Source organism: Miniopterus schreibersii (assembly GCF_964146895.1).
Source record: "Miniopterus schreibersii genome assembly, chromosome: 8".
In the NCBI taxonomy this organism is placed as follows: Eukaryota; Metazoa; Chordata; class Mammalia; order Chiroptera; family Miniopteridae; genus Miniopterus; species Miniopterus schreibersii.
This window is the reverse complement of record NC_138109.1, coordinates 57,134,033-57,150,248: the sequence shown is the minus strand read 5'-3', so window position 1 is coordinate 57,150,248 and position 16,216 is coordinate 57,134,033. Positions and strand designations below refer to the sequence as shown.

The 16,216-nt window shown below is 36.2% G+C and overlaps 1 protein-coding gene across 1 annotated transcript in view; it reads left to right on the top strand.

Annotated features, from left to right (window-relative positions):
* LOC308560951 (uncharacterized protein) overlaps window positions 1-16,216 on the top strand; it is a 49,533-nt gene that overhangs the window by 23,590 nt on the left and 9,727 nt on the right. Inside the window, exons 12-13 of the mRNA XM_081145371.1 lie at window positions 4,831-4,952; window positions 13,543-13,624. Coding sequence (XP_081001497.1) covers window positions 4,831-4,952; window positions 13,543-13,624 — 204 coding nt within the window. The remainder of the gene's footprint in view (window positions 1-4,830; window positions 4,953-13,542; window positions 13,625-16,216) is intronic.

Genomic DNA, 16,216 nt, shown 5'->3' with positions numbered 1-16,216 from the left:
TTCAGAAGGAGGCTGAAAACTGAGTTACATGTGTTTGTAAGAGAGGGCATAGTTCAGAACCATGAAATCCAGATGGTTAGGGGACATGGGAGAGGTGAAAGATTTGAGAAGAATGGATATATACTTCATTGAGTTTCAAGAGTATTCATGTAGGAGACCTAGAAGGAAGCTCACAATACAAAGAAAAGAGACTGTGATGGGCAAAGAATTGAATTTTTAACTGCAAGTTTCATAAGTGGAAATGTTAATTCCAAAATTTGACCATGTGTAGTAGTTCGGGATCTCCAAAACATCAGAACCAATAGGATGTGTATATATGTAGAAAGAAACGTATTAAAAGGAACTTGCTCAAATAATTATGGAGGTAATCAAGTCCAAAATTTGCAAGGTGCACCAGCAGGCCCAGGAGAGCTGATGTTCCAATTCTAGTCTGAAGACCAGGAAGAGCCAATGTTGCAGATGAAGTTTGAAGGCTACTGGAGACTTTAGAATATGGGTGCCTAATTATTTACAAATAAATACACCCTTGTAACTCCCACCCAGATAAAAATATAAAGCGTTATTTGAATTCCAGTAATGTTTCTACTTCTGGTTACCCAAGATTAACTACTACTCTCACCAAGCAAAGTTTAGTCTGTTTCTGAAGTTCATAGAACACAACTTCATGTACTCTTTTCTGACTGACTTCTTTGCTCAATGTTTTGTTTGTGACAGTCATCCTTGTTGCATGCAGAAGGAATTTGTTCTCTTCATTGCTCCACAAAACGTTTCTCAACCTCAGTACTCTTGACATTGGCGCTGGGAAATTCTTTGTTGTGGGAACTGTCCTGGGCATTTTAGGACGTTAAACAGCAGCCCTGGCTCTAAACACCAGATGCCAATAGCACCTGTTCTGCTAAACAACCCAGCTGTGACAACCAAATATATCTCCAGTCATTACTAAATGTCACCTGGGGGCCAAATCACCACCTTTAGGAGCTATTGAGCTGGAATAATTAAAACCATCTCTATTCAATCACATCCCAATCTCATAATAGGTGTTTCAGGATCTAAGTAGACATAAGGGCTGAGAAAAGTGTGGAAGAAAGGGCCACTTAACAATGCCTAAGAAATATGTCTCCTTTATCTCAAAATGTATTTAACTTGGTAGGCTGTGGGGAGAAAATAAAAGTAACATGATCCAAAACGCTGACTCATTTGTACTTCCTCAGGTCTCAATTTTTGCTGTTATTTCTTTATTAATGAGTAAGGAAGTGTGTGCTACTTTATTAAATTCTTAGTGCCTTTTTATTTTTTATTCGGAATGATAGAAGTAAATCATTTAATTCAGAATAAAATCCAAATCCTCAATATTAACACAAAGCAAATTTAAGCACAATCTCAAGTTCCTTGGTTTTGCAGAATACATTTATCACTTAGAGACTGATTTTGTTTGAGTGACAGAATCATCAAGGGCAAACCTAACAAAGATGGTGATGATGACAACAATGATGATAGGAACAAATACAGTATTAACAAAAGTTCACCTTCATCAATTCACGTTTTGTGTATTGTCAACAAATTTTGGTATTTTTTACAAGGTTACAATATAGAAACAAAACTCAAATATAGGTCTGGCTGACAACAAATGGGTACTGTTAAACATGACTGCATTTAATCACTTAATAAATATGTATTGACCACTGACCATGGGCTGGGCACCAGGGAATGCATTGGGAAGGCATTCAGGACTCTGTGGTGCCTGAGCTCATGCTTTTTTTTTTTTCCCCCCCCAGAAAGAAGACATTAAGACAAGTCATAGAAAGAAATGTAATATTTGAATGCCTAATAGGCATTGTAAAGGAATAATACAGAGGGCTATGAGCAAGTGTAGAAAGGAGACTGAATTTGGACCACTCAGTCAGCAACCCTCCCCTGAGAAAATGAGAGTTAAGATGAATTTTTGGTGAATACAATTAGGAAAAAAATGAGGGAAGATTGTTTCAGACAGAGGAGAGTTTGTGTACAAAAGTCCTGATGAGTGAAGAGTTGGGTGTGTTTGGTATCTGAAGCTGAGATAACATGTGATGGGGACAGTGACAGGCAGGGGCCAGAATGCGTTGGATCTTGCAGCCATAGTATGGAGAATGCAAGCTTTTAATGCTTTAGGACTTTGTGTAGAAAAAAATGACAAGATATTTTGTTTTAATGAACTCATTGTGACTACTGTATGAACATCAATTAAGACTGCCGAGCTGATTATTTCTGGCCATGACTTGAGATCCAAAAACAGGTCAACCAGCAGCTTCTTAAAATTACCAACCTGTTTGTTAAAGATTTAAAATGCTGAAAATAAATAAATATGCCATATATTTGCTCTGGAAAACAACCATGAGAGTGCCAGAACTCTTAAATACAATGTTTTCCCTCTTCCTCCCTTCAAATTTCACCTCATCACAGCCATTTTCTCCCCCAGAGTTAGTAAAATATAATGGATATATATATATAACACTGTACGAGCCGTGAACAGCAATTAGGTTTTTAAATAACCTAATGTGAAATTTTTTCAGCCAGCAGAACCATTTGTTAGGTCATTCAAAGCCACCAAAATGGCCTATCCTGTGAACATAACTCAGATCGAAACTGAAAGCAATGAAGAGCTACTTTTACCACAGGTTCATTTCCAGGAAATCAGTTGCCTTTCTGCAGGAGCAACCCAAGAGCCTGGTTTTGACAATCTAAACCCATAGCAGAATGTGTAAAAGTGTGCAGACAATTAAAGCACTCGCCCTAATGTGCTTTGCATACTCTCTTTGGACACCACATTCTTCCACTGGGGTCCACTTGTATTTCATGGGACCCAAAAATTCATGGAATGTGCAACTGCTGCTTGTTTGGGAACTTGACTAAAACTCCACAGGGCTGTAATTCAAAATGGGGAATTTAACTTATATGCCTGCACTTGTCTTCCTAGGGTCCGTTTGGCCACATAGTTTCCAAAACAAAAGTGTCTGGGCACTATTTGAACTCTTAAGGGTTGTTCACACACAGCCTCCTTCTTTCTTATACAGAATAGATATTGGGATAACATATTATAAAAAGGTAAAAGAAAGGTTTATTATTTAACATTTGACCCCAAATTCCCTTTTTAAAACTTATTTTAGAGAGGAAGGGAGAGGGAGAGAGACAGAAACATCAATGTGAGAGAGAAATATCTGAATTCTCCCAGACCAGGGATCGAATCCACAACCTGGGTCTGTGCCCTTACCCACAATTGAACCCACCACTATTCTATGCATAGGAGGACGCTCCAACTGACAGAGTCATACTCAATTCTTGATATAGAGGAAAATGTGTGTGTTTGTTAAGATTCATTAATATGTCTATTGGAGTAGAAGGGGGAATACAGAGATGTCTCAACAGAAACCTCAGCAATTAAAAATGGTTCCCAGTTGCTTTGTTAGAGAAAGTTTAATTGCTCCTAAAAGCAAGGTAGTGAGTCAAGAACAGACTAGGATAGGGAGAGGAGGGTGGAACCATCAGGGTAGAAAGTGGCTGGGCTTCAGTGGGTTGAAGAGCTCACGGTTCCCTTCAAAGCTGTGATGAGCAAATAAATCGTAAGGCAAACTATGTCCTCCCCAATTTTCAGTAAAATCTATTATACTTTAGATTAAGTATAAGCTTTTTGGATAGTCTTGCATTTGGCAATGAGGTCTTAGAAGGTAACACATGCAGTTCTATCTCTGATTGAATTACCATCCAGACGGTGAGTTCATTTCTGCAAAAGTCATACTGTGGGGAATCAGACAATGACATAGCATGGTCTCAGCTAGTTCTGGAAATTTCCCAAGTGTCACAGGAAATAATGGCAATCAATACTTGATATGCTTTCCCCTTTGGGATGCAGTATAATTTGAGACAGTATGTTTGAGTTAGAGAAATGGGTTTTAATTCCAATATATAACCTCAGCAGAATGAAGAGGTCAATCATGAGGTAGCAAACAAGAGCTTTGAGAGTAGATTCCTAGGAAAGGGAACAGAGGTTCAGCCACATATCCTTGGATTGTTTCAAGTTCTTTACTATGTCCTATGTGTTCAGGCAGAGTGCCTTAGGACCTGGGTTCCCAGCATAAGATTGGTTCTGAGATAAGTACTGGAGAATGAGCTACAGATTACATGCTGCCAAAAACTAAGGATGATTGTATAGATATTGAAAAAATGAATGCAGTCTAAATGTGATTCAATGTGTAAACCCAAAAATGATGTCTGTATTCATATATGTGGCTATTTAAGAATACACAAACCCATACACATGGACACATTTACTTATTTTAAGAGTTAAAGGATACCCCGAGAAGGGTTAATGTAAATATCAAAGTTACAGTTTAAACTTAAAATTGTCTTCAAAATTTACATTTTGCCCTACGATTTAGCTGTACAGTGAAACCTTTGTTCTCGAACATCTCTCCTCTTGAACAATTAGGTTCTTGAACAAGTGGTTCATGGAAAAAATGTCTCGGTCATTGAACAAAACATCGGTTCTCAACCTGACAACACTTTCATGTTGATACATCAAAAAAGGGTCTCTCAATACACAAACAAAGGAGAGAATGCAAGTCAGTTTACCTCTAAACCTCACATTGTTAACATCTCAGGAAATTGTGCTGTGAATATTTTTGTGGATTTTTTTTTTTGGTTGTTTGTTTGCTTTGGTTGCTGGCAGTAGGGGTGATTAGCACAATTTTAAAACATAAAGAGGACATTAAAAGTGCTAATGCTGCTAAGGGTGTGAAAGAAATAATAATCACAGGCAACTGAAGAAGTAGAAAAACTATTGTTGATTTGTGTAAGTGAAAAGCAGTTAGTCAGTGACAGCATTTTGGAGACAATGATATGTGACAAAGCGAAGATGCCACATACTGACCTGAAAGACATTACTGGAACGAGTGCTGAAAGTGATGGGTTTAAGGCTGGTAGAGGGTGGTTAAATAAATTTAAGAAAATAAGTGTTTGCTTATAGATTAAACAGTATATTAGACATGTACTGTATATAAGAAAAGTTAAAACAGGGAATAATTTGGGAGTCTGGAATGAATTAATTCAATTTACATTATTTCTAATGGGAAAAAATGATTCAGTTTTTGAAAAAATCACCTCTCAAACAGCCTTTCAGAAAGAATTAAGTTTGAGAACCAAGGTTCCTCTGTGTATAGTATAGCTGAAATAGTGAAAGAACAAATGAGTGAGTGAAAAGTAGACTCCTAAATCCCTCTAAAGACATCACCTTCTTCATTCTTATAGCACATCAAATAAAGGTTAACTTAACAACATCAAAGAAATGTGAAATAGATCAATTAATTCTTGGAAGTATCAGATTGGGCCTGACATGAAATACACGATGCTGAAAGCCCAAAAGTTGTTGCGTCTGTTTCTAAATCTGCCTGCATCATCCTAAAAAGCACAGAAGAAAATTATTTCTTTGAACAAACATGGAGCTTGATAATCAGTTTTCCATACAGGGCCAGCATTGCATTATATTTTATATGTAGGTGGCTAAGCAGCCTCAATTGGGATTGAGAATTAATTAGCATCATACCTACATTACCTCTCAAAGAGCATCATTTGACTGACACATTATAGGGATAAGTTACAGCCCTCACCTATGAACAAGCTCCCCACCCCCAGTGAGAAGGTGGTGAGGGAAACTTAGGAAGGTTCAAACCATGGATATTCTCAGTATCTTGTCTGCACATATGGAAATATTGGATGACCTCATAAAAAGGTACTCTAAGGAAGTAGGGAAGTAGACACACATGCATACCTGCTGACCTTGATAAATTCAAAATCCCGACTTGTGATAGTTGGAGATTTTTAATGGTGTACTCTCTCTTTTATAAGTCCAAGATAAACTGCTTAAGGAAGGATTTAAAAAGAAATCTGAGGAATAAAGTAACATATACTAAAAAAAAGAGAGAGACTGAAAGAACTAATGTAATGAAAGCTTACTGTTTTCACAGTCCCTTGATGAAGCTGGCAGTGTGTGTTCAGTATAGGACTACATGGGACTGCTAAGATAGTTGGTGTAGAGAAAAAACTCTTTACTCCAAAATTAAATAAGCTCTAGAATTAATGTTAATAAATTATAAAGTGAGGCTTCTTTTGTTTTAATAGTTTAATGTTGTGGCTCACTTTTGAAATATATGTCATTTTTTCTTTATTCAGTGAAAGTTTTAAAAGTAAAACATAATTTCCAAAAATTATCAGGGCCTGTAATACAGAAAACAAATTACATGTTGATTGAAATAACTAATTTAAAGGAGTGGGAAACAAGTTAGAAAATGTAATGGAAGACCAAATTTACAATATCATCAAAACACATAAAATAGTTTAGAATAAAATTATCAAGTAGGTAAGATTCATATGAAGAACTGTTGAAATGTGTCTGAAAGAAACAAAGATGTGTAAAACTGTATGGACATAAAAATGTAGATCTTTATAAATGAATAAATACATTTCATATGATTCAAGTAAATATGGCAAAATATTTTTTTGAAGTAGAAATACTTACTTTAAACCAGATACGTAAAAAACTAAAAGCAAGATCTTCCAATGCAATTTTGAAACAAAGATGTTAAATGTGGGGGGACTCAACAGTAATTGCATGATAAAACATTTCAAAGATTAGCACAACGGTACTGACATTAAACATTTAAACAGCAATAAAAGACTTGAAACTTATGAAGGCTCAGATTCATATGGATATTTAGTACATAATCAACTTGATATTTAGCATTAGTGAAGAATTATGAAATATTCAGTGAATAGTATTTGGACTATAGGTAGCCATATGAAATTATATGAAGTTGGAGACTCTTTTATACCTTTCATGAAAATAAATTTCAGATGGGTCAAAGTGAAACATGAAAAATTGAACTAAAATCTTAGATAAGATACTTGAGCCTTTAAAAAACTTTTGTATAAAGAGGCCACTTTTAAGTGTGATATGAAAAGAGACTTAAAATAAGAGATTTAATAAGTTCACTTACATAAAATAATGAAATTCTTTTAAAAAATATGTAAGCCCTGATCGGATGGCTCAGTTGGTTGGAATATCTTTCCGTACCCCCAAAGGTTGTGGGCTTGATTCCCAGTTAGGGCACATACCTATGTTGTGGGTTTGATCTCTGGTGGTGTACAGAAGGCAGCCCATCGATGTTTCTCTCCCTCTCTCTCTCTCCCCCCCTTCCTCTCTCTAAAATCAATAAACATACCCTCAAGGTGAGGATTTTAAAAAGCATATATATATATGCTTTATATATATAACATAAAGACAAATGGCAAGTGAAGGAAATATTTGCCATTTATATCAAAGAGATAATATCTTTATGCTATAAGGAGCCCTTTACGTATCAGTGAGAAAAAGAGCAATCAATGGCCATATTAAATACTGGGCAAATAGAGTAGACCAAAAAAAGATGTTTATTTACATTTACTGATAATAAGGAGATGTGCAAGTTAAAACTATGAGTTACCTGTTTCAATTAAAAAATTAGAAAAAAATAAAAATAAAACATTTGCAGGAACAATGGGTTGGCAAGGGTTTGGGCAGTCTTTCATATCTCCTAGTGACAGTGCAAATTGGTACATAATTATATATAAAAAATTTAAATGCACCTAAAGCTCAGACCCAGCAACTCCACATATAGGAATCTATCTTATAGATATATTTGCTCTAGAGCAAGATGGCATATGTACTAGGATGTTCTAGGATGTTAACTGCAACATTGTTGAAATGGCAAAAGGCTGAAACAACTCTAAAGTAATCTGTCAGGTACTAGTAATGTAAACCATGGGATATATGTATAAAGAACACTCCACTGTTACTAAAATAAAGAGGTAAATACTATTTTTACTAATATGAATAAGTCTCTGAAAATTATCATAAAGTGAAAAAAAGATGTGGAAGCTATAATTTAAATTATCACATGGGACAAAATAATAACAATTTGTCCCAGTTCTAACCTGCTATAGTCACAGAGCTTTGCCTTCTCACTTGCTCACAAGGTAAAACACCTTTTTTTGGTCTCTGCAACTCTATCAAATGTCCAGCTTCTGTCCAAACCACTGGGGCCAATACAACCTCTCATTCCAAGCTGCCTTTCCTATCTGACCAACCTTAACATAAAAGACATAAATATGCCCAGTTAGGTCCTAATTAGTAGTATGTAAAGTAGAAATCTATTTTAAAAAAAAACTGATGAATAGAGTTTTGGATATAGTCAGTGCTTATTAAATGCTTGTCTAACCCATAAATACCTGTGGGCTTGCAATAGTCAGAAAAATAATTTTATTGTTTAAAATGGAAAATATTTTATCATATATGTGTACTTTTATGAAGAAAAATAATTTACACTTATTGAAAATAAATTCATAATGCACACAGAACCATAAAAATAACTTTACTAGAAATACTGTTGGTTTTAGTGTACACGTTCCAGGGTTTTATCTACACCTTATTGATTTTTTAAAATTATTATTATTTTTAAAATTTATCTTTACTGTTGAAAGTATTACAGATGTCCCCTTTTTTCCCCCATTGACCCCTTCCACCCAGCCCCCACCCCTTACCCCAGGCCTTCACCACACTGTTGTCTGTGTCCATGGGTCATGCATATCAATTCTTTGGTTAATCTCTGCTCACCCACCCACCCCCGCCTTCCCTCTGAGATTAGTCAGTCTGTTCCATGCTTCTATGTTTCTGGATCTATTTTGTTCAGCAGTTGTTTTTAAATAGGCTCCTGCTCAACATACCATTAATTAAATTATTCTTACAGACAGTTCCAAGTCTTTGTGCACGCAGTAAATAACTTTAGCTTATCTGGAAAGGGTTTTAGAGGATTGGCAAGAATCTCAGTTCAAAAGCCCACAAAAACATTCGGTTGTCCCTGGAGCTTGTTTTGCTTCCCTGATATAAACACAGACTTTATTGGTCAGAAGAACAAGCAGCTGATTTCTTAGCATTGTCAGATTTCAAAGTAGCCCTGCTCTACTTTGCTTTCATTCTCACTTTCATAGAAAGTATCAAACTTTGTCCTGAAATTGACACCAGAATTTTATATTGGCAAGAAAGTGAGGATGAGCTTTAGACCTTCTCCTCTGCAAAATATTAATCAGACAGAAAGTTAGGGAAGGCAGGAGGAGAGACAGGCAGAGGTGGTGAGTTTTCCCCCAGTTTCTCTCAGATGAGAGTTTAATACAGCCCTGAAATTGTACAAACATACTGGTCATTTTCACTCTGAGCCTATATTACTGACAACTTGGGAAAGAATCTGAATTTTAGATCACATTTAAATTGTTCAGTGGCCTTTTTATTAGAATAAGAACTTTTACCATAATATTTCACCTTTTAAAGAAAAGCAAACCTAGAAACAGAAAAGTTCTAAGGGCAAACGTATGCAGTAGGTGAAACACGCGAAATGAACGCATCCCTGTATTATCTTTATTTATTTATTTATTTATTATTTTTTAATCTATCTTTATTGATTTCAGAGAGAAGAAAGGAGAGGGAGAGAGAGAGAAACATCAATGATGAGAGAGTCATTGATCGAGCCCGCAACCCGGGCATGTGCCCTGACCGGGAATCAAACCCCGATCGCCTGGATCCTAGGTCAACGCTGAACTGCTGAGCCACACCCGGCCGGGCTATTATCTTGATTTAAAAAAAGAGCACTTCCAAATCCTAGAAACTTTCTTGGGCCCTTTTTACCCAATAACCACTCCATCCTGATCAAAGATAGTCACTATTATTACTTTTCTTATCAAAGACTAATTTTGCCTGTTCGAAAACTTTATATAAATAGAATAACATAACATGTATTTCCTAGTGTGCACTTTATTTTATTCACCATATGACTGTCAGATAAATCCATGTTGTTGGGTTTAGGTGTAGTTTGGTTATTTTCATTACTATTACATATTCCATTACCCAATACCCCACGGTTTATTTAGCTATTTTAGATGGACTTTGGTCATATTCAGCTTGGAGCTATTATACATATTGCTACTATGATCACTCTCTGCATGTTTTTTGTGCGCATGTATCCACATTTCTGCTGGACATATGCTTAGGAATGGAATGGCCAGGTCATAGGGAACTTCAGTTCAACTTAAGTATATGTTTCCAAATAGTTTTCCTGAGAGTACTTCAAATCATCTTGACACTTACATGGTTTCTAGAGGAGAAGCGGCTTTTCTACAGTCTTCCTACTCTGAAATACTTTGTGCATATTTAATGATTCTACCTCTTCATAGAGACAGATAACAAATACAGTTTATATTTGTTTGGAAATGGTGAAACCATGACAATGAACAGAATCAGACGTGGAATGGACCTGGCTGTAAACAGAGATGTCTGACTGGACAGGCTCTGCATGATACCCCCAGAGGCAGGAGGCAGGAGGCAGGCGATGGCTGGAGAGCAGAGGAGAGGACAAGACAGGGAAGGAGAAGCAGCAGGTGGAAAGGAACAGAGGACGCCGACTCTGCCAGACTCTGGTGAAATGTCCTGGACATCTAATATTAGGAAAAACTGGGCACCACGTCAAAAATCACAGCTCTCCTGTTACAAGACTTGATGCTCTTTTCAGGTTTGCTCAGATTCTGCAGTTTGGGAAGGATAATTCCTGGGTAGCTGGCCACTCACTGATCTAACTCAGGTGGTCAAGCTGGGGCTGGAGCACCTCAAGTTACAGGGAAGAAGCCCATCTGCATACAGAACTCAGGGCATCCTCGGACCCGGGACCCTGCAGAGAGCGCTCAGGAGGAGCCTGGATCTAGGAATGCAAAGACCTGTACTCTTTCTGGAGTGAGGCCTTTTCTTAAACTGCTATTTCTAGTAAGGCTTTTCCATCAACACATGCTCGTTTTGAAGGCCTTGGAGGTACAAAAATGACAAGTACAACATATGTAAATCAGTAGCTTTTGCCAGCAGAGTCACAAATTAACTATCTTTGAAAAGTTTTGGACACATGTATTAAGGGGCATTTCCAGCCGTAGAATTTAACAGTATATGTGCATACATATTTACCGTTATCTCAGACCAGATGTCACAGGCACCAGAGGGAGACCAATCTGTTTTTTAATTTTACAAATTGGATGTCGGAACCAGGGGTGAAGATACTCTTTACAATTGGCTTCACTTGCAAGGCATCAAATCTGTTCCCTGGGGAGTGGAGTCAGGGCAAGATGAGGAACAACCAGTAATCTGGGCTGTACCCTAGATACCTGTGGTCACCATCAGTGATGTGGCCTAGAACAGATACATGCAGTTAGTGGGGTGAGGGGGCAAAAGATAAGAAACAGAAGGGGCTTCTCATGGAGTGGAATAAGAGAACTTTTTGTCTAGTGTTAAGTTTGCAGATACAAAATGCTAGCTAGCAGCCACTATCCCACTCTTAGAAGAAGTTTCTTTCTTCCTTCAAATATTATTCAAATTATAGTGAATCCTCCTAAATTCTCATTTCTATCCTGTTTCCCAGGCCCTAGACACAGTAACTGCTGAACTGAGGGCAGATTTTCTAGTCACTCACAGTATCAATTCCTTATTCATTTTTTCCATATGTCTTCATGCCCAGCAATATCCAAAGTGTTTACTTATTTAATTTTCATTATAGTAGACATATTCTATTAGTTTCAGGTGTACAATATAGTGGCTCGATATTTACATACCTTACAAAGCGATCACCACAATAAGTCTACTGATCATTTGTCACCAAAGTTATTACAATATTGTTGACTATATTCTCTATGCTGTATATTTCATCCCTGTGACTTTTTATAGCTGGAAGTTCCTAGCTCTGATTCTCCTTCACTTTTTTGCCCATCCCCCAACACCTTTCCCCTCTGTTCTCTCTGTGAGTGCGTTTCTGTATTGTTTTGTTTATCTGTTTTCTTATATTCCATATATAAATAAAATAATATGGTATTTATCTTTATCCAGCTTATTTTCCCTCTAGGTCCATTAATGTCACAAATGTCCAGTATTTATCCCTTTTTAACTGAGTAATATTCCATTTTATATATATATATATATCTCACAACTTGTTTATCCACCTAAGTTGCTGCCATATCATGGTTATTGTATATAATGGTGCAGTAAACACAGGGGTATATATATATCTCTTTTTAAATCAGTGTTTGTTTTGAGGTTTGTTTTTTAAATACCTGTAAGAGGAATTGCTGGGCTATATGGTAGCTATATTTTTAATTTTTTGAGGAACCTCCACACTGTTTTCCATAGTGGCTGCACCAGTTTACATTCCTACTAACAGTGCACGAAGGTTGCCTTTTCTCTACATCTTTGCCAACACTTGTTATTGTCTTTTTGATAACAGCCATTCTAACAGGTACAAAGTTACATCTCATAGTGGTTTTGATCTGCATTTCCCTAATGATTGTGATGTTGAGCATTTTTTCATGTGTCTTTTGGCTGTCTCTATGTCTTTTTGGAGAAATGTCTATTCAGGTCCTCTGCCCATTTTTTAACAAGGTGTGTGTGTATGTTTGATGTTGAGTTGTATGAGTTCTTTATATATTTTGAATATTAACCCCTTCTTGATTATATCATTTGCAAATATCTTCTCCCATTCAGTAGGTTGCCTTTCATTTTGTTAATAGTTTCCTTTACTGTGCAAAAGCTTTTTAGTTTGATGTAGTTCCATTTGTTTATTTTTGCTATTGTTGCTTTTGCCTGAGGAGACATATCAAAAAAAAAAAAAAGTAGCTAAGACTGACGTCAAAGAGTTTACTGCTTATATATTTTACTGTTTATATATTTTTTTCCTAGAAATGTTATGGTTTCAGGTGCTATGTTTAAGTCTTTAATCCATTTTTAATTTATTTTTGTATATGGTGTAAAAAAATGCATCTATTTTTTTAACATGTATCTGCTCAGTTTTGTCAATACCACTTACTGAAGAGACTCTCTTTTCTTTAAATTCTTTAAAATTATTCAGCATTTGGTTTATCTATTTAGTAAGTTAATTTTTTCATTGACATTATACAGCAATGTATTCTATGTATTCCAAACTCGATTTTGTCAAAGAAAATTCTATCAACCTCTCTATTGCTAAATACAAGGATGGTTGCTTCCTTAAAAAGGAAAATGGCATATTCACATAATTCAAACATACTTTGGGATTATACTAACTGTAACTGTGGAGTTATGGACTCTCACAGCCCTGAGGACAGCTTGAAATAGAAAGTTAAACTGAAACTATCTTTCACTGACATTATGCAGTTTCTGAGAAATCAGGCCAAATACATTCACCTGGCAACACTCAACACTCTGTTTAGAACTGCCTAGCCTATGAGCTTGCTGTGTAGTTTGTTTCCTGCAGCAAAGCTAGGAAACCCCTCCTACTTCTGGTTTTTATTTTGTATTCTAATCCTCTGCTCTGTGTGTATGCGTGTGAGGGGGAAAGGGATATAAAGAAAAATGAAATCCCCAGGATTTGGTAGGGAAAAACATTTATCGGAAGCCAACACAGCTAAATTGAGAGGCAGAGTTAGAACTCCTACAACATTCTCATAGAAGCAGCTTTGTTACCAGCTGTAAAAGACATCTGCTATTGATTTTACAGTTAAGGTAAGACTGGGACCAGGGTGGGAAAAGGTTTATAAGGGGCAGGATGTTTTAATAACATTTTATCCAGGATAGGATGCTGCTGAGCCTGGGACGGATTATCAGGCTTCATTAAAAACTAAACTGGGGTGCTGTCAGACAGGAAGCAGAATTCGTTAAGAGCAGCTACATTTGCTTACTGCTGAACTAAACAGAAGCATGTGTAGAGACTAACCTAAGTGTGAAATGTCTTAACACTGTTTTTCTTCCTTTGACAACTTATGATCTATGGGAATCATAACTGCCACTTTGGTTATCTTAATCTTTGATAAAACCTGATGGAATTAGCCCAAACATCCTGAAAATTTCAAAAACTATAACCATTATTTTTGAAAGAGAAATGAATGAGATACAATGAAAAGAGCTTGCTCACATCGGTAAGGCCAAAAAACGTTAAAACCCAAAGTGAATAATAAAGAGCTTTCATGAAAACAACTACATATTCTTAGCCATAGTCTTGTACTTTGTTTGAAGGTAGAGTTCTTCCTTTAGAAATACCATGAATCAATTAGTTTTGATTTCTTGGTACCCACTTAAGGCCCTTTACATTGGATTCTGTTTCTACTACTCTGTTGCTTCTGTTATTACTAACACTTGGTTATTACTAACACTTCAGTCTGGTAATTTTGTTTACTCCTTGGAACGCTCTCCTTTGAATTTCTTATCACAGCACAAGCCCCATGCATTGCCCCCTTGTTTGATTCCCATTTCCTCCCTAGATAAGGGCCTTCTTCTCTTCCTCCAACTTCAAACCAAGAACAACACAAAGCAAAACAAAAGGAAGCAACGCTAATAAAAATAACACAAAACCCAACTAGAATTGCATGGCTGAAAATAGAGAAATCTTCTAGAAACACCATCACTAGCACTTTTGAGCCTTTAAAAAAATATTTTTTGGCATTTTCCTTCTTTACACTTTTTTTCTGTTCCTACAGCTCTCTCTCTCATTCTCTCAAGCTAGTAGTTCTACCCATATAAATAGGCGTTAATTTATTTACTTCCATTATTTTAAAAACAGGCTTAGAGCATTGAGTGAAATGCAATGTCATACAGATAGCCAGTTTGCAGGGTTAGGATTGGAAATCAGGTCTGCTTTACTTTAAAGCGAAAATGAATTGTGTGTGTGTGTGTGTGTGTGTGTGTGTGTGTGTGTGAGTGTGAGTGTGTGTGCGGGCATGTGTGATATGCATTCTTGCATCGTTTTTATTTACAAAAGGTAATGGGCTCTAACGGTGTTAGGCAGAATGCATCTCAGAGCACACATCACAGGCTGAGTTATGAAAGCAGAGCCATAGTCAAGTGTGGGGCTTGAACATGTTTAATTTGCAAAAATTTTGGAGACTGGAATTTCCTAAAAGCGTTAAAAATGTTAACTAGATAACATCTGGGAACAATCTATAAAACACTTTTACAATATAGATACACAGCTCTAATGTTATTCATTGGAAGGCCAGAGAATTAAAACAAATTAGTTCCCTTTCCCATTAGTGACAACATCCTGAAGCGCAAGAACTTGTCAGACCCCATTATCTGCAAATATATTTAGATTGTGTATCTTCTACTTTTCTAATTGTTGTAGATCATCACTGCCAGATACCCCTATCTTTCTAATCTAAAAATACTTATAACCAGTGCTATATACAAATCAGACAACCAGAATTTTACAAATGTAAGTTGCTAATATTGCATTGGGACTGAATTAGAATAAAAAGAATCCGTAAAATCACATGGAATCCACTCTTTCTGGATCTGGCTTGGATTGGGCATTTTCTGATTCCCTAGTGCTATGCCATTTGCAATGGATGTCCTATTATCTGCTCCCAAGCAGCTTCTGTTTTTATTTTTCTGTACCTGGATGATCTCCAGGGCACTAGCTATGAGGAAGTGGGGAGAATGTATCTTTATAATTTTTTTCAAAAGCAATTTTTGTAGTCAAGTAGTAAGGAAATCCAGATGTGTTCATTGGAAGATTTCAGTGAAAGAAAAAATCAAGCAGATGGTGGATTTTTATCTTCCGTAGTAAATAATCACTTGTAAAATGAAAGAAATTTGTTTTTTATGGTAAGGCACTGCAAAAGAGCAAGCATTTGCTTAAATCTCAGCTAGCTTAAAAATGTTTTATCAGGTTATAGGAGTTGATGCCCAGAAGTTACAAAATAAATGGGTAAGTAGTATTTTAAAAAGTATTTTCACTCATTTTCTCATTCATAAAATGATTATGCCTTAAATATTTTGATTGAAAAAGGCACACCAATATCTATAAAAAATTCTTTTAAACTGCTATGATTTGTTCAACAATAGTATATAATGACCTGTCAGGATTTAGTATACTACACTTTGACTGGACATATAACCCTACATTACAGAAAAGCAAGTTTAGATGGGGTAAAAGCAAGAAGTGTAATATAACAAATAATGGTCAAATGATTCAATATGAGGATTCAGGGAGGTAAAAACTAAGAAACATAAGCAAGCCAAAAACCAATGGAGAAGAGTCCGATTCAAACCAGCAATAGATTATATTTAGAAAATAGTTTTCCATATGCTCTTGAATAT